Source organism: Balaenoptera acutorostrata, chromosome X (genome assembly GCF_949987535.1).
Source record: "Balaenoptera acutorostrata chromosome X, mBalAcu1.1, whole genome shotgun sequence".
NCBI classification, from domain to species: Eukaryota; Metazoa; Chordata; class Mammalia; order Artiodactyla; family Balaenopteridae; genus Balaenoptera; species Balaenoptera acutorostrata.
In genome coordinates this window covers 104776566-104795446 of record NC_080085.1, presented here as the reverse complement: position 1 = coordinate 104795446, position 18881 = coordinate 104776566, and the positions used below count along the sequence as shown (strand labels likewise).

Genomic DNA, 18881 nt, shown 5'->3' with positions numbered 1-18881 from the left:
TAGTCTTCTAGCTTCAAAGTGTGCGTTTTAATCTGGTTTACTCCCTGGCAGTGGAGTATAAAAATAAGGCTAAATTTCATAGCAAGTGCCACAAAAAAGGGAGTGAAGAATTCTGACGCTAATGCTAAACCTGACCAACTGATTTTCTGTCACTTTGTAGCCCCTCACTATACAGCCCTGACATTCATCTAAGGATGAATCCTCCAGTGGATGAGCCCCGCCTAGAGGTACAGTGGACAGAGAACAGACCTAAAAATCAATAGATTTAGTGACAAATTTAGTAATGTTGTCAGTAAGTCTCCCGTATTCCTATCTGTACTACCTGCCCTCTCTCTTCCTTTCCAGAGATATTTCTAATAACAGTCAGCAAAATGAGCCCTGTGTAGCACTAAATAAAGACTAGAGGTTGTATTAAACTTTTAACCATGACCACAGCTTTCCTTAAACAGTTTCATCATCACAGGGTGGCACAATATACAGTATTCCTCTAAGAGGGACTGCCACCTCCTTCCTCTGTAAGCCCTGTCCTGTAAGATGAGGTCAACGGAAACTATACAGTGCAGGTGTGTTTAAGGTCACCAGCAGATCAAATGTTAAACTAGATAAAAGATGGGGATGACAAGTAACTTAGTTTTCTCACCCAGAGGTCCTGTGGTCACCTGGGGTGTTGATCTGTACACATGGAGTATCACCATCTTCACAGTAGTTACACCTTTTCAGATCTTCATATCATCTGAACATGCAATTCTTTATTTCAAATGGTCGGTACACTCATTTTAATAAACATAATCACTGTTGTTGCTGCTCTACACAGCAATCTAAAATAAAAATCAACACTGAAGTGAATACTATGTGCTGGATACAGAGTGCATCAAAGTTGAAGGTGCGGTCTGGAATTTTAAGCACATAGGATTCACCCAGAAAAGGAACTAGAAAAAAAACAAAGTACTACTTTTTCTGTATTCTCCTAGCAATCTCTGAAGAAACAATGGTTTTCAGTAATATTACAATAGCAGGAACTACCATTTGTGACACATTAGGCACCAGGCACAGTGATTGGTGCTTGGTGTACATTACGTCTATAATTTTACAAGCCTCAGTTGCCTTTAGTTTTTTTAAAGTGATAAAGCTACATTGGGTAGACTGCTTGATCTTGTGTAGTACCATTTTAAAAAGTAAAGAAAACCTCTGATTTTACTTTTTTGTTTTATTTTTATTACACACTACAAAATACACTGCATGCTACACAATACACTGCATAACCTTCTAGCAGGGGTAGACAAGCATAACTGAGTTATTTTTCATCAATCAGGAAAATGCTTCCTTAATCAATGTTCTCCAAACCCTGAAAAACAGTTTAAAAAGGAAAATGTGAGAATTCTGTTCCTGTCAAAGATGTACATGTACTATAACCTACAATGATTCCTATAACCTATAATGACTCCTAATTTTCATTTTCTGACAGTAGCAAACATACCACTTTATATGAAAAGACAACCCCCCCTTCCACTTGCAATCAAAACTAAAGTAAAGCAACTATTTACCACCTGGATCCTTCTACAAAGCACCCTCAGAGTCAGAGGACAGTAAGGTAAATCCATTTTATAAAATAACAGCCAACATCAGGAAGATATTATTAGCCCCATTCTACTTTTTTACAGGTGAAAAAAATGGAGGCTCAGAGAAGTTTAAAGTCCCTTGTTTAAGTCAGTAAGGAAGCAGTAGAGCCAGAATTCAAGTTCAGGGACCCCCAACTCCAGAACTCTTGCCCTGTAAGCATGACACTATTCAGAAGACCACTCTATCTTACTCAGTTCACAACCAAATACTTCAGAAACAACAAAGGAAAAGAGTAATCAGTGATGACATTTCTTCCAGGTGTTAAAATAACACATTACACGTATTGTTTCAATTGAAGGAAGAATCACCTTGAGAGAAATTAAAATTGCATAATCCTAGGAGCCACCTTGTAAAAATCCTAATTCATTTGGTCCAGTCAGGGTCCTAGGAATCTGTATTTTATCTCACATGCCAGGTGATCCTGATGGCATACTTTTTCTTTTCTATTTTTTTGGCTGTGCGGCTTGTGGGATCTGAGTTCCCTGACCAGGGATCGAACCCGTGCCCCGTGTCCCTGCCCCTTGCAGTGGAAGCTCGGAGTCCTAACCACTGGACCGCCAAGGAATTCCTCCCCCACTCTCCCTTTTTTTGGTTATTCTTGAACCATACTTTGAGAAATACCACTCTAGATGAGTAGATATATATCATCATGTTCATCAGATTAGATTCTCAAATAGCACTATACTGAGAGGCAGATCACATAGGTTGAGTCCTTATACTGTAATTTAATCACTCTGACCTTCTGTTTTCTCATCTATAAAATGGAATTAATATTTACCTAGATTTGCTGTGAAGGGTGAATTAGCAAGGAGGAAGTATAAAATAGTAAAAATTTTTACAAGAATAATGAGGATGAACTCCTACAATATATAAGAACATACTATTAAGTTGAACCATATGAAAATGCTACTGCTTGGCCATTTTTGACCCACAAAAACAGCAGTTTCATATGATTCAATCAAATATAAAATTATAGTAATTCTTTAATGTACTGGTGCAGGAACTGGCAAACCAATGGAGTATAAAAGAGTGCATTCGGGCTTCCCTGGTGGTGCAGTGGTTGAGAATCTGCCTGCTAATGCAGGGGACACGGATTCGTGCCCTGGTCTGGGAGGATCCCACATGCCGCGGAGCAACTAGGCCCGTGAGCCACAACTACTGAGCCTGCGCGTCTGGAGCCTGTGCTCCGCAACAAGAGAGGCCACAATAGTGAGAGGCCCGCGCACCGCGATGAAGAGTGGCCCCCGCTTGCCGCAACTGGAGAAAGCCCTCGCACAGAAACGAAGACCCAACACAGCCAAAAATAAATAAATAAATAAATAAATAAATAAATAAATAAAATTAAAAAAAAAAAGAGTGCATTCATGAAACAGGCCCATGTGTATATGGAAATTTAGTTTACTAGAGTGGTATTTCAAATAAAAAATGGACTTTTCCATATGTAGATAACTGTGACAACTGGCTGTTTCTTGGAGAAAACTAAAGTTAAATCCTTGCTTCACATTATACCCCAAAATGACCTGTAGACAGGTCAGAGCACTAAATGTAAAAAAGGAAAAAAGACTGTAATGGTATTTGGAGAAACTGTAGAAATATATTTTTAGAATCTTGGGTACAAAAGTCATTTGTAGGGCTTCCCTGGTGGCGCAGTGGTTGAGAGTCTGCCTGCTAATGCAGGGGACACGGGTTCGAGCCCTGGTCTGGGAAGATCCCACATGCCAAGGAGCGACTGGGCCCGTGAGCCACAGCTACTGAGCCTGCGCGTCTGGTGCCTCTGCTCCGCAACAAGAGAGGCCGCGATAGTGAGAGGCCCGCGCACCGCGATGAAGAATGGCCCCCGCTTGCCGCAACTAGAGAAAGCCCTCGCACAGAAACGAAGACCCAACACAGCCAAAAATAAATAAATAAATAAATAAATAATAAAAATAAAAGGAATTCCTTTAAAAAAAAAAGTCATTTGTAAACAAGATATAAAACCCAAAATCCAGAATAATAAAATATGATAAACTGAACATCAAGATTAAAAACTATCTGATGAAAGCCACCATAAAGTAAAAAAGACAGCAGACTGGGAAAAATATTTGCCACATATAAAAGAGACAAAAGATTAATATCTGTAATATATATATAAGAAGCCCTATAAATCAAAAAGAAAAAGATAACAGAACAAGAAAGGATATAGGCAGATGATCCACATAATAAGAAATACAAAGGATCATTAAATATGTAAAAGACAGTGCTATTTTAGTTTGCATTTTCCCAGTCTGCTGTAAGACCTTTGGCAAAACATTAACCAGAATGCACCTCAACCCTGACAGATGGGCTAGTGTCAGAGCCATCTTACCTTTGACGCATAGTAACAATTAACTCCAGAGATGCGCCTATCTCTTTCCATCAAATTCCACTGATATGAATAATAGGCAACTCTTTTTTCCTACAATTAAAAGAAATTGTTATTGTAGTTTATAAAGATGAGTGACCCAATAGAAAGATATTAATAAGTGATATTCCAGAAAAATGGAATCACTGATATAAAAACCAAATTAACAATATAAGACCAGAATCCTAAATAAAATCGGACCACTAAACTTTAGAATTAAGATGGTAACCATGAGTTCTTACACTTTCTATTTTAAGCAGCATCATTTTTTTCTTTCCTCCTTTCTTTTTTTTTTTTTTAAAGTCATGACTACTTGTTCCCTTTGGGGACCCTAATGAGAAGAAACAACAGTGGTAGATCACAAGTGAAAGACAATCACAAAACAGAAAGTAAATACATTTATACTCTGTACTTTAGAGATAATGTGAAGGACTAATTAGAGAGGAAAATCACAATCCTAATGTGAAAAACAGGAGCATGACCTAAGTTCCTAAAGGCTTGCAAGAGAAAGTGGGAGGATAAAAAAATGTCAAAGTAAAAAAACCTAATTAAGGGGAATTTACTGGAGGTCCAATGGTTAGGACTGGGCGCTTTCACTGCCCGAGCGGGTTTCAAGCCCTGGTCGGGGAATTGAGATCCCGCAAGCTGCGCGGCGCGGCCAAAAACAAAACAAACTAACTAAGGCTAGGAAAAAAGTGAAAAACAAGAAGACCAAGATATGGATGAGAGAAATTAAAATCAAAATCCAGCAAGAAAGGAGACCAGAGGTCAGAGGGAGTGGGGCAAGACTAATTGACGCCTCTCTCCTCTGCCTAGCAGTTTGGACCTACCTCTTTCAATCTCCTGCCTTTCCAGCCCCAAAACTCTGCTCCGCCCTCCTGCCCACGCTTCACCTAGCAACCAGCTGTTTCTTGCTAAAGTAGAATACGGTTCCCGTCGGCTTCGTTCCGCAAGCCTCTGCTTTTAGGCAATAAAAAAAAAAAGGGAGGGCCGATCTCGGTATTCCCCATCTCGGAGAGAGGCTCCGGGTCCTAACGGGTTCCCGACCCCACCGCCCATTTCGTAACGCCAGCCGGTGGAGTCAGCCGCCGGGCCGGAGAAGCCGCCTTACCTTGCCCCCGTTAGTGAACCTGTGGATGCGTGCAGTGGCCATTCCCGGGATGAATAAGCACGCGGCCATGACAGCGATCCCGGGGAGAATCTCGAACCACATCGCGACACCGTTACCAAGGCCAAACACTTCCTTCCAAGCTCCTTAAAGGTGACCCGGCTTCAATCCCTTTCCGGTAACTTCCGCGGCAGCGCACGAGCGGGACGGGGTCACGTACGCGTCCTGAGGAAGCGACGGGGCGCGGCAGGGCCCAAGAGTGGCCCGCGCCCGCGCTCTCGCACACTCTCGCTCCCACAGTCGTCTTTCCGCAGACGATTTTGTACCGACTCGCGGTCGAGCGTAAGACGTGCAGTCACGTGAAGCAGCTCCGCGCCACCCAGCAGGCCACAGCCATTTCGGAGCTCGAAACTCTTAAAATGGCAGAGCAACTTTCTCCAGGTAAGACGACAAACCAGGTGTGCACCTTTCTTTTCAAAAAGCCTGTGCGAAAAGGGGCTGCAGGCCGCAGAAAGCGCCCAGTCTGCGACCAAGAGTCCGGAGACAGCAGCAGCAGCAGTGACGAAGGCAGCACTGTGGTCCGCCCGGAAAAGAAGCGGGCGACCCACAATCCGATGATACAGAAAACCCGTGGCAGTGGTAAACAGAAGGCGGCTTACGGCGACCTGAGTAGCGAGGAGGGAGAGGGGGAGAACGAGCCCGAGAGCCTCGGCGTGGTCTATAAGTCCACTCGCTCGGCGAAACCCGTGGGGCCAGAGGATATGGGGGCGACTGCTGTCTACGAACTAGACACAGAGAAGGAACGTGACGCGCAAGCCATCTTTGAGCGCAGCCAGAAGATCCAGGAGGAGCTGAGGGGCAAGGAAGATGACAAGATCTATCGGGGAATCAATAATTATCAGAAATACATGAAGCCTAAGGATACGTCTATGGGCAATGCTTCCTCCGGGATGGTGAGGAAGGGCCCCATCCGAGCTCCCGAGCATCTGCGTGCCACCGTGCGCTGGGATTACCAGCCCGACATTTGTAAGGACTACAAGGAGACTGGTTTTTGCGGCTTCGGAGACAGCTGCAAATTCCTCCATGACCGTTCAGATTACAAGCATGGGTGGCAGATCGAACGTGAGCTTGATGAGGGTCGCTATGGTGTCTATGAGGACGAAAACTATGAAGTGGGAAGCGATGAGGAGGAAATACCATTCAAGTGTTTCATCTGTCGCCAGACCTTCCAAAACCCAGTTGTCACCAAGTGCAGGCATTATTTCTGCGAGAGCTGTGCGCTGCAGCATTTCCGCACCACCCCGCGCTGCTATGTCTGTGACCAGCAGACCAATGGCGTCTTCAATCCAGCGAAAGAATTGATTGCTAAACTGGAGAAGCATAGAGTTGCAGAAGAGGGTGGTGCTTCCGATTTCCCAGAAGACCCCGATGAGGGTCCAATTCCCATTACTTAATTTTCCCATTATTCTCAAATCTCAAAATAAATGTTTTGTTGTTTTGGACATCTTAATTCGTGTTCTTCCTTTCTAGGGAAAGTGAGAGGAAAAGGCGGGTGGTGAAGTAGGATCCTGGATGGATGGCTTGTAAAAGCATCAAGGTAGGTAGAACCTGGATTTTTACCTGGTATAAATGCTGCCTGCGTGTAACAGATACTTTTCAAAACCCTTTAGCAAAAATTTGGGGGATGGGAGAAGTTCGAGAAAAGAGCTAGAATTTGCTTGAAGTGACCAAAGCTGTGATGAAAACAAGAACTGAACCTATGTATTATATCACATTTTCGCATCACGTAATAATTTACAAAAGTACTTTCATACATGATCTGTTTTGAGAGCCCATACTACTTCAATATACACCCCAGCCAAGGTGTGTCTGTTGGGGGTTGAGGGGAGCAGTGGGAGTGGGAGAATTGGGTTGGGGGACTGGTAGCCCCACAGCCTGTGCGTATGGGAAATGCTCCTTGCTCTCCTTAAAGCACCTATAGGTAATGCATCCCTTCCAGGGATGACTGAAATGGCCTATGCTCCGCGGTCCAGTATGATAGCCACTACACTAGCTTCGTGTGGCTGTTCAGCACTTGAAATGTGGCTGGTAGCCACCGTATTGGACGTGCAGTTCTAGACTGAACTTGTGAACCTGCAGACGGCAAAAATGTAACATTTTATAATCCATTGTCTGAAACTGTGTTCTCACAGACCCTGTAATAGAGCTGATCACGCCCTATTAAAGTTAATCTATGTACCTGTCTTCCCAACTAGTTTGTGAACTCCTCAGTGACTAGGCCAGTGCTTGGCATATAATAAGCACTTAATAAATAAACCCAGAGAGGTTTGAAAAAGGAGATCAGGGCCAAAGCCTTGAACCCAAGCCGAGGAGCTTTGACTATATTCTGTTGGTAATGAGGAGATAGAGACTTGGGGAGGGGAACACAATCAGACTTTTTTTTTTTTAATGTTACTGTGGTTGCAGGCTATCGGATAGATGGCAGGGAGATGGAAGGCAGGGAGGCCAGTTAGGGCAAATGACCTGTAAATTTTTATTGATCTGACTAGAATTTGGGCTGATCCCAGGAAACAGATGTAAGAATAAATTGTGGGTTAGAGTTTTTATATTCATATTCGTTAGTCCATTTAAAGATATTCTTTGAGCAAGTACTCTGTCAGGCACCATGCCTGGCATACGGGATATTAGCAAACAAGGTAGACATAGCCCCTTACCTCATGGGGCTGGACATCAAACAGTGCAGGTGTGAAGAGTACAAGAACAAAAGTGCACTGGGTTGATCTCTCAGGATTAAGCCAATCCCAGCCTTTGGGGGAGTTCAGAATCAAACTCACTTGATATAATGTGATAACATTCTTTAACAGAATGTATTAAGTACAGTGGGGATACATGAGAAGCCTAGTGGGAAAATGGCTAAAGAAAGCATCACACAGAAAACAGCATTTAAGAGATGAGACAAAAAACCAGCAGAACAGGAAAGAGGATGTTGTAGAGGCAGATGGAGAAAGAGAAGCTTACACTGAGGTGGAATGCAAAGCAAGACAGTGTTCTAAAAAGTGTCATGGAAAGAAACAGGACAATGAGTAGCAAAAATCAGTGGTGTACTCAAGGTATTTTTCATGTTTACAAAGTTTATGATTAAATTTTTTTAAAGAAATATTTTTTATTACCTTTAATTAAATGGTGCAACTTCATTTCATAGGTGAAAACTAAATAGTTATTCCTACAAATTAAAAAAAAAATTAAATATGGAGGGAGTTCCCTAGTGGCCTAGTGGTTAAGACTCCGGGCTTCCACTGCCGTGGCCCGAGTTCAGTCCCTAGTTGGGGAACTGGGATCCCGCAAGCCTTGTGGCGTGGCAAAAACAAAAAAAACAAAAAATATGGGGAGGAAAAGAAAGCGTGCCAGCAGAGATGAGTTGCAGCTGAACTCTGAAGGCGCTAACCTAGTCTGAGAGCTCAGAGGAGGCTCCCCTAGGAGATGACCCTCAAATTGAGACCTGAAAGGGGGGTGGTAGGAAGAGTATCACAGTCAGAGGGTTAGTATATACCAAGGACCTGAAGTGAGAGACTGGCTTCAGCTAAGAACTCCAAGCAGACCAGGATGCTGGAGGAAAAAGACGGATGGTAGTCAGGGCCAAGTCAGCCACCTTGCAAGTCATGTTAAGGACTCTGGACTTTATCAGAAGGGCAAAGGGATGCCATCAAAGGGTTTTAAGAAAGAAAGTAAGATGATCAGATCTGAATTTTAAAAAGATAATTCTGCAGTGTGGGAAATGGATCGTGGAGGCCAGACACAAGACAGGGAGATCAGTTAGGAGGCTCGTGCACTAGTCCAGGCGATATGATGGCAGACTGGACTAGACCGGAGGCTGTGGACATTCATTTAATAAATAGTTTTTGAGCACTCACTCTATGCCAGGCATTGATTTAAGCACTGGAGATACAGCCAAAGCAAAAGCATTCAAGTCCCTGCACTCTAGAACTTACATGAGAGAGAGTAACAGAATTATACATGCATGATATATAATAGATTGAGCTAAGTGCTATGAAGAACAATGAAGCAAGGTAAGGGGCTGAGAGTGCGGGGTGGGGGGGCATGTTATTTTATATAGGGTGGTCAGGGAGGGCCTCTTCTGATAAGGTGACATTTGAGCAGAGACCTAAATGAAGCAGATATCTGGGAGAAGAGCATTCCAGACAGAACACCAAGTGCAAAGGCCCTGAGGCAGGAAAGTGCCTGACGTGTCCTAGGAACAGTGAGGAAGAAATGTAATTATCTGTTTTGGGAGCCCGTACAGAGTGGACTGAAGGAAGAGGAAAGAACTCTAAGATTAGATAAGAAAAGTAATGGGGGGGCGAGGGCAGACTGTGTACAGCCTTATGAGCCATTGTAAGAACTTGAGTTTTTATTCTCAGTGACATGGAGAGTCACTGGGAGGTTCTGAGCAGAGGACTAACATAATCTAACACTGGCTTTAAAAAGGATCCTTCTGGGGCTTCCCTGGTGGCGCAGTGGTTGAGAATCTGCCTGCCAATGCAGGGGACCCGGGTTCAAGCCCTGGTCTGGGAGGATCCCGCGTGCCGCGGAGCAACTAGGCCCGTGAGCCACAATTGCTGAGCCTGCGCGTCTGGAGCCTGTGCTCCACAACAAGAGAGGCCATGATAGTGAAAGACCCACGCACCGTGAGGAAGAGTGGCCCCCACTTGCCACAACTAGAGAAAGCCATCGCACAGAAACGAAGACCCAACACAGCCAAAAATAAATAAATAATTAAATAATTTAAAAAAAAAAAAGGATCCTTCTGGAACTTATGGGGGATAATGGAAATGTTTTATATCTTAACTGGGATGTTTGTTACACAGGTGTCTACATTTATCCAAACTCACTGGACTGTACATGTATGTGCGTTTCATTGTATGTGATTATATCTCATTAAGAAACACCTTCAAATCAAAGGAGAAAAAAAAGAAACTGGTTGCTATGTAGAAAATAAACCAGAGCAGGAGGGTCAAGGGATGAAGCAGAGAGATCAGTTAGAAGGCTACTGCTGTTGGGACTTCACTGGTGGCGCAGTGGATAAGAATCCGCCTGCCAATGCAGGGGACGTGGGTTCGAGCCTGGGTCCGGGAAGATCCCACATGCCATGGAGCAACTAAGCCCGTGCGCCACAACTACTGAGCCTGCGCGCTAGAGCCCACGAGCCACAACTACTGAGCCAGCATGCTGCAACTACTGAAGCCCGTGTGCCTAGAGCCTGTGCTCCACAACAAGAGAAGCCACTGCAATGAGAAGCCTGCGCACTGCAACAAAGAGTAGCCCCTGCTCGCCACAACTGGAGAAAGCCAGCACAGAGCAATGAAGACCCAACGCAGCCAGAAAAAAAAAAAAAGGCTGTCCAGGTGAGAGATGGTAAGTGCCTCAAACCAGGTGGTGGTGAGAAGGGGTCAGATTCTGAATGTAGTTTGAAGGTAAAACTGACAAGTTGTCTTGGCAGGTTAGATATGAGGTGTAAGATAGAAGAGTCAAGGTGACTCCAAGATTTTTGACCTGAGCAACCACGTGGAAAGTGGTACCACTTAGTGAGATGGAGAGAGGCACATAGAGAAAAGTGCATAAAACACAGCTTTGCAGCATAACAAGTAGTTACATAGGAATCCCTTGCATAACCACCACCCAGGTCAAGAAATACAAAACTGACAACACTCAAGAAGCCCATCACATTATCCAGATTCTCCAGATCACACACACAGGTAACCACTATGCTGATTTTTATGGTAATCACTCCCTTGCTTTTTTTCCATTGATCTTCCTCTTTGGCTATTTATCTCTCCTTCCCTCTCGCCCAACCAAGAATAATGTATACTTAATGTCTTTTGTTTCTCTCCCATGTACTCTTCTTTGTAACAGCTTTATTGAGATATAATTCACATATCATATAATTCACCATTTTAAAATATGCACTTGAGTGGCTTTTAGTATATTCACAAGGTTGTGCAACCATCACCACTATCTAATTTCAGAAAATTTTCAATACTTCAAAAAGAAAAGCAATACCCTACACCTGAAACTAACACAACATTGTAAATCAACTATACTCCAATAAAATTTTTAAAAATTTTTAAAAATTTGCTAATAAAAAAAAAACAGAAAGAAAAGCATACCCATTAGCAGTCACTCTCCATCCCCCCAGGCAACCAGTAATCTCCTGTCTCTACATATTTGCCTCTTCTGGACATTTCATATCAATGGAATCATATAATATGTGGCCTTTTGTGACTGCCTGCTTTCACTGAGCATGCTCTCAACGTTCATCCATGTTGTAGAGTATATCAATGCATTCCTTAAGGGGGCTGAATAATATTCCATTTTATGGTTATACTATATTTTGTTTATCCATTCATCAGTTGTGGACTTTGGGTTGTTTCCACATTTTGGCTATTATGAATAATGATACATTCATGTACACACATTTTTGTGTGTATGTGCATCTTCATTTCTCTTGGGGAGATACCTAGAAGTGGAAATTCTAAGTCATATGGTAACTGTTTAACCTTTTTTAAAACATTTTTTTTAACAAGTGAAATTCACATAACAAGAAATTAACCGGTTTAAAAGGAACAGTTTGGTGGCATTACCTCTATATAATTCCAAAACATTTTCATCACTCCAGAAGAAAACCTCATACCCATTAAGCAAATGCTCCTTATTCTCTCCTCCCAACATCTCCTGGCAACCACCAATATGCATTCCATTTCTGTGGATTTAGCTATTCTAGATACTTCATATAAATAGAATCATATAATATGTAGTCTTTTGTGTCTGGCTTTCACTTAACATAATGTTTTCAAGGTTCACTCACATTGTAGTATGTATCAGAACTTCCTTTTTGAGGCTGAATAATATTCCATTGTATGTATATACCACAATTTATTATCCATTCATCTGTTGATGGACATTTTTTATTTTCCACCTTTTGGCAATTGTGAATAGGGCTGCTCTGAAAATGTGTACATATCTCTGAGTACCTGTTTTTCAATTCTTTTGAGTATTCACCTAGGAGTAGAATTGCTGGGTCATATGGTAATGCTATCTTTTTTTTTTTTTGGGCCGCGTTGGTTCCTCATTGCTGCGTGTGGGCTTTCTCTACTTGTGGTGAGCAAGGGCTACTCTTCATTGTGGTGCACGGGCTTTTCATTGCGGTGGCTTCTCTTGTCGCGGAGCACGGGCTCTAGGCGCGTGGGCTCAGTAGAGTGCGCTCTAGAGTGCAGGCTCAGTAGTTGTGGCGCACAGGCTTAGTTGCTCTGCAGTATGTGGGATCCTCCCGGACCAGGGATCGAACCCGTGTCCCCTGCATTGGCAGGCGGATTCTTAACCACTGTGCCACCAGGGAAGTCCCTGGTAATGCTATCTTTAACTTTTTGAAGAACTGGCAAACTGTTTTCCACAGCAGCTGTGCCATTTTATATTCCTGCCAGCAATGTAAGAGGGCTCCAATTTCTCCACATCACCAGCACTTATTTCCCTTTTTTTGTAATAGCAATCCTAGTAGCTGTGAAGTGGTATCTCATCATGGCTTGGATTTGTACTTCCCTAATGACTAATGACAACCATCTTTACATGTGCTTGTTAGCCATCTGTATGTCATCTTTGGAGAAATGTCTATTCAAGTCCTTTACCCATTTTTTAATTGGGTTTTTTGACTTTGGGTTGTTCAGTTGTAAGAGTTCTTTATGTATTCTGGATACCAGGCCCATATCAGATATATAATTTGCAAATATTTTCTCCCAATCTGTGGGTTGTCTTTTTACTTTCTTGTTGGTATTCTTTGAAGCACAGAAGGTTTTAATTTTGATGAAGTGCAATTTAACCATTTTTCTTTTGTTATTCATGCTTTTGGCATCACATCTGAGAATACATAAATCTGATAAATAAATCTGAAGTCATAGAGATTTACCCCTATGTTTCCAAGAGTTTTATAGTTTTAGCTCTTACATTTAGGTTTTTGATCCAATTTGAGTTCATTTTTGTGTATGGCATGAGATAAGGGTTTGGTTTCATTCTTTGGCCTGTGGCTATCCAGTGACGTAGCACCATTTGTTGAAAAGACCATTGAATGTTCTTGTCAGTCTTGTAAAAATATCAGTTGACCATAGACAGATGGGCTTGTTTCTGGACTCTCAATTCCATTCCATTTATCTATATATCTATTTTTATGCCAGTACCACAACATCTTGATTACTGTTGTTTTGTAGAAAGTTTTGAAAACAGGAAGTGTGAGCCCTCCTATTGTTTTGGATATTCTGGATCTCCTGCAATTCCTTATGAATTCCTTATGAATGTTTGAGTCAGCTTGTCAATTTCTACAAATAAATCAGCTGGAATTTTGATAGAGATTGCATTGAATCTGTAGGTCAACTTAGGGAGCACTGCCATCTAAATAATATTAATTAACATCACGAATTCCCTGGCAGGCCGGTGGTTAAGACTCCACACTTTCACTGCTGAGGGTCTGGGTTCAATCCCTGGTCAGGGAATTAATACCCTGCAAGACTCATGGTGACGTGGCCAAAATAAATAAAGTAATTTAAAAAATTAATGTTAATCTTCTAATCAGTGAACACAGGATGTTTTTCCATTCATTTTAATCTTTAATTTCTTTTACAGTTATTCATGGTATTCATTTATAATCCTTTTTATCTTTATAAGATCATCAGTAATGTCCCCTCTTTTCTTTTTTTGGCCGCGCCACACAGCTTGTGGGATCTTAGTTCCCCGATCAGGGACTGAACCCAGGCCCTGCAGTGAAAGTGCCGAGTTCTAACCACTGGACAGCCAGGTACTTCCCTATTCATTTCTGATTCTAGTAATTTGAGTCCTCTCTCTTTTGCTATTTATTTATTTAGTCAATCTAGCTAAAAGTTTACCAATTTTATTGATCTTTTCAAAGAACCAGCTCTGGTTTCATTGATTTTTCTCTATTGTTTTTCTGTTCTCTCTTTCATTAATTTCCCCTCTAATCTTTATTATTCCCTTCCTTCTGCTTGCTTTAGGTTTAGTTGGAAAAGACACTTTTCCAGTGTGTTAAAGTAGAAAGTTAGGTGATTAATTTGAGATTTTTCTTTTTTTAATGTACAGATTTAAAGCTATAAATTTCCCACTAAGCACTACTTTTGCTGCATCTCATAAGTTTTGGTATGTTGTGTCTTCATTTCATTCATCTCAAAGTATTTTCTCATCTTCCATTTGACTTCTTTGATTCATTGATTGTTTTAGAGTATGTTTTTTAATTTCCACATATTTATAAATTTTCCAGTTTTTCTTCTGTTATTGACTTCTAATTTCATTCCACTGTAGCTAGAGAACATACTTTGTATTCTTTCTGTCCTTTTAAATTTATTGAGGTTTGTTTTATGGCCTATCATTTGGTCCATTCTAGAGAATGTTCCATGTACACTTGAGAAGAATGTACATTCTCTTGTTGGGTGGAGGGTTCTAAGAGTGGGATGTGTCTCTTAGATCTATTTGGTTTATAGCGTTGTTAGATTTTTCTATTTCTGTGTTGATCTTCTGCCTACTTATTCTATCCATTATTGAAAATGGGGTATTGAAGTCTCAAAAATTATTTAATTGTCCATCTCTCCCTACATTCCTGTCAGTTTTTCCTTCATGTATATTGGTGCTCCTTTCCTAAGTGCATATATTTTATAATTGTTATATCTTCTCGATGGATTGACCCCTTTATCATTACAGAATGTCCCTCTTTATCTGTAGTAACATTTTTTTTTGTTTTAAAGTCTATTATATCTGATATTAGTATAGCCATTTCAGCTCTCTTGTGGTTGCTGTTTACATGATATATCTTTTTCAGCCTATTTATATCTTTGACTCTAAAGCGTGTCTCCTGGGACTTCCCTGGCAGTCCAGTGGTTAGGACTCCTTGCTTCCACTGCAAGGGGCACAGGTTCAATCCCTGGTCAGGGAGCTAAGATGGCACACCCCCCCCCCCAAAAAAAAATGTCTCCTGTAGACAGTAAGAGTTGGATCTTGTTTTTTTTACCCAGTGTGACAAACTTTATCTTTTGCGTTGTTTAATCCATTCACATTTACTGTTACTGTTGATAGAGTTGAATGTATGTTTGTATTTTGCTTTTTTTCATTTATGTTCCTCTATTCCAACTTTACTGCTTTCTTTTGCATTAAGTGAATATTTTTCTAAGATAGCATTTTAACTTCTTTAATGATTTTTTCACATTTTTGGAATTATTTCCCTAATGGCAGCTCTAGGGTTTACCATTCATGTCTTTTTTTTTTTGGCTGTGCTGGGTCTTCATTGCTGTGCACGGGCTTTCTCTAGTTGCGGCAAGCATGGGCTACTTCACTGCCATGCTTCGGCTTCTCATTGCAGTGGCTTCTCTTGTTGTGGAGCACAGGCTCTAGAGTGCATGCCACAACTACTGAGCCTGCGTGCCACAACTACTGACACCCGTGCGCCTAAAGCCCATGCTCCGCAACAAGAGAAGCCACTGCAATGAGAAGCCCGCTCACCACAACAAAGAGTAGCCCCTGCTCACCACAACTAGAGAAAGCCCGTGCACAGCAACGAAGACCCAATGCAGCCATAAATAAAATTAATTAATTAATTAATTAATTTTAAAAAAAGAAATATATCCTTTATAAAAAAAAAATTCAGCTTCAGATTTATACTAATTTATTTCCAGTGAGATATAAAGCATTCCTATATACTTCTATTCCCTTTTACCCCTTTTTGTGATATTACTGTTACACATATTACATCTATAAATGTAAAACTAATAATACATTATTATATTACTTTATATAATTTTATGACTTTTACAGGAGCTAAGAAAAGAAAGGAGAACAAGTATATATTTATACCTTCTGTTATATTAACCTTCTTTTTATCATTTTTTTTTTTTTTTAAATATTGACTGGACTTCTTTTTTATTTTATTTTATTTTTTTTTTAATTTTTTATTTATGGCTGTGTTGGGTCTTCGTTTCTGTGCGAGGGCTTTCTCTAGCTGCGGCAAGTGGGGGCCACTCTTCATCGCGGTGCGCGGGCCTCTCACTATCGCGGCCTCTCTTGTTGCGGAGCACAGGCTCCAGATGCGCAGGCTCAGTAATTGTGGCCACGGGCCCAGTTGCTCCGCGGCATGTGGGATCTTCCCAGACCAGGGCTCGAACCCGTGTCCCCTGTATTGGCAGGCAGATTCTCAACCACTGCGCCACCAGGGAAGCCCCTTTTTATCATTTTTGATTCTCTTTATTTGTTCTGGTAGATCTGAGTTACCATCTGGAATCATTTCCTTAGCCCAATACATCTTTGTTCCACCCACCTCCTTTGTGCTATTATTGGAAAATATATTACATTTCTATATGTTATAGGCCCAACAATACACTATAGACATATCATTTTCTACAGTTAATATATAAACTGGTTAAGAGAAGAAAGGAGAAGAAATATGCATTTATACCGTCTTTAATAATTATACAACTACTGTTGGTTTGTAACCTCAGGAGTTCCCCAGGTGAAATCTGAAATTCGCCCCCTTACACGGAGGGTAAGGAGATACCAATGAAAGAGGCAGACCACTCCAGATTTGTAGGTGGCAGTTTTAATAAGCAAGGGATCTTACATAGGAGGCTTGTCTTGGGTGGTTGCAAGCTAAGTAAATCTCTGCATCCACCCACTAGAATCTTAAAAGTTTACATAGAGGCCTTAACAGGGTTCAGTCACATATTCAGTCCAGGTGGTCTCAACAATTCAGCATTTCTCTCTCAAGGCTACATTCTTGAAATGGCACCTAGTGTGGGAATGGTGGGTAGAATACGTATTCCACTGACTCGGGTAGTGGGGGGATAAGGAGCCTCTAATTGCCTGGGTCCAGCTTTTGGGTCAACCAACGATCACATCTTGATGACCTCCTCCAACAATTACCTTTACCTTTGTTGTTTGGGGTTTTTTGTATGGATTTGAACTAATATCTGGGGTCACTTGATATCAGCCTAAAAAACTTCCTATTTCTTGTAAGGTAGGTCTACTAGCAATGAAGTCTCTCAGTTTTTATATACCTGGGAATGTCTTTATTTCACCTTCATTTTTGAAAGATAGCTTTGCTCAATACAGGATTCTTAGCTGACTGTCTTTTTTTTTTTCTTTGAGCACTTTGAATATATTGTCCCACTTTCTTCTGGCCTCCATTGTTTCTGATAAAAAGTCAGCTTTTAATCCTATTGGGATTCCCTTGTAAATGATGAGTCATTTTTCTTTTGCTGCTTTCGAGATTTGTTCCTTGTCTTTATATTTCAGCATTTTTATTATGATGTGTCTGTTTATGGATCTTTTTGCATTTGTTTTACTTGGAGTCCATTGAGCTTCCTAGATGGGTAGATTGTTTTTCAATAAATTCAGGAAAGTTTTTAGCCATTATTTCTTCAAATATCTTTTTTTCCCTCCTTTCTCCCACTCCTCTCTTTCTGGTACTTCTGCTACGTATATGTTGGTGTGCATAATGGTGTTCCATATTTCTCTGAGGCTCTTCATTTTTCTTCATTCTTTTTTCTCTCTATTCTTTGGATTGCATAATCTCTATGGATATATCTTCAAGTTTATTAATTCTTTCTTCTGCCAATTCAAATTTACTGTGGAGACCTGTTATATAGGCAGAATTGTTTCCCTCCCAAAAGTCGTATGTTGAAACCGCCAGTACCTCAGAATATGACTATATTGGGAGATAGGGCCTTTAAAGAGGTGACTAAGGGGGAGGGATAAATTGGGAGGTTTACACACTACTATATATAAAATAGATAACTAATAAGGACCTACTGTATAGCACAGGAAACTCTACTCAATACTCCATAATGACCAGGACTTCCCTGGTGGTCCAGTGGTTAAGACTCCATGCTCCCAACGCAGGGGGCCGGGGTTCGATTCTTGGTCAGGGAACTAGATCCGCATGCCACAACTAAGACCCGGCACAGCCAAATAAATAAATAAATAAATATTTTAAAAATACTCTGTAATGACCTATATGGGAAAAGAATCTAAAAAAGAATGGATATATGTATACGTATAACTGATTCACTTTGCTGTACAGCAGAAACAAACACAACATTGTAAGTCAACTATATGCCAATAAAATTTTTTTTAAAATTGATTGGGAGTTTGGGATTGACCTATGCACACTGCTATATTTAAAATAGATAACCATGGAGGGCTTCCCTGGTGGCGCAGTGGTTAAGAATCCGCCTGCCAATACAGGAGACATGGGTTCGAGCCCTGGTCCAGGAAGATCCCACATGTCGCGGAGCAACTAGGCCCGTGCGCCACAACTACTGAGCCTGCGCTCTAGAGCCCACGAGCCACAGCTACTGAAGCCCGCGCGCCTAGAGTCCGTGCTCTGCAACAAGAGAAGCCACTGCAATAAGAAGCCTGTGCACCACAACGAAGAGTAGCCCCTGCTCGCCGCAACTAGAGAAAGCCTGTGCACAGCAACAAAGACACAATGCAACCAAAAATAAATAATAAATTAATAAATTATTTTTAAAAATAAAAAAATAATAAAAATAAAACAGATAACCAACAAAGACCTACTGTAAAAAAATTAAAAATTAAAACTCAGTGGGATGAATTGGGAGACTGGGATTGACATATATACACTAATATGTATAAAATAGATAACTAATAAGAACCTGCTGTATAAAAATAAAATAAAATAAAATTCAAAAAAACATTAAAACTTAAAAAGGT

At 41.1% G+C, this 18881-nt stretch overlaps 3 protein-coding genes across 5 annotated transcripts in view; 2 read left to right on the top strand and 1 right to left on the bottom strand.

Annotated features, from left to right (window-relative positions):
* Positions 1-1189: 1189 nt before the first annotated feature.
* Positions 1190-5390, bottom strand: NDUFA1 (NADH:ubiquinone oxidoreductase subunit A1). The gene is made up of 3 exons (XM_028165546.2): positions 5112-5390; positions 3965-4054; positions 1190-1345 (listed from the first exon to the last, which is right to left on the bottom strand). Exons 1-3 carry the CDS (start codon positions 5211-5213, stop codon positions 1325-1327), a joined length of 213 nt encoding a protein of 70 aa, XP_028021347.1. The 5' UTR covers positions 5214-5390; the 3' UTR covers positions 1190-1324.
* Positions 5391-5416: 26 nt separating this feature from the next.
* UPF3B (UPF3B regulator of nonsense mediated mRNA decay) overlaps positions 5417-18881 on the top strand; it is a 43404-nt gene continuing 29939 nt past the window's right edge. The window contains exons 1-2 of one of the 3 annotated variants that reach the window (XM_057537748.1): positions 5417-5549; positions 6639-6705. In XM_057537748.1, the coding sequence (XP_057393731.1) occupies positions 6685-6705 (21 nt within the window). In that variant the 5' untranslated portion in view covers positions 5417-5549; positions 6639-6684. Of the gene's footprint in view, positions 5550-6638; positions 6706-18881 lie in introns of those variants that run through there. The other 2 variants (XM_057537750.1, XM_057537749.1) reach the window with 2 other exon arrangements.
* RNF113A (ring finger protein 113A) lies at positions 5528-6618 on the top strand. Its single transcript, XM_057537752.1, has one exon. The coding sequence runs from the start codon at positions 5528-5530 to the stop codon at positions 6560-6562; it is 1035 nt and encodes a 344-aa protein (XP_057393735.1). The 3' UTR covers positions 6563-6618.

Bases quoted from the DNA above. Each gene is read 5' to 3' on its own strand.
- NDUFA1 (XM_028165546.2), bottom strand. From the start codon at position 5,213: ATGTGGTTCGAGATTCTCCCCGGGATCGCTGTCATGGCCGCGTGCTTA. The intron at 4,055-5,111 runs GTAAGGCGGCTT...TTTTAATTGTAG, and splicing joins GGTTCACTAACGGGGGCAAG to GAAAAAAGAGTTGCCTATTA. The intron at 1,346-3,964 runs GTAAGATGGCTC...ACTGTTTTTCAG, and splicing joins ATTGTTACTATGCGTCAAAG to GGTTTGGAGAACATTGATTA.
- RNF113A (XM_057537752.1), top strand. From the start codon at position 5,528: ATGGCAGAGCAACTTTCTCCAGGTAAGACGACAAACCAGGTGTGCACC.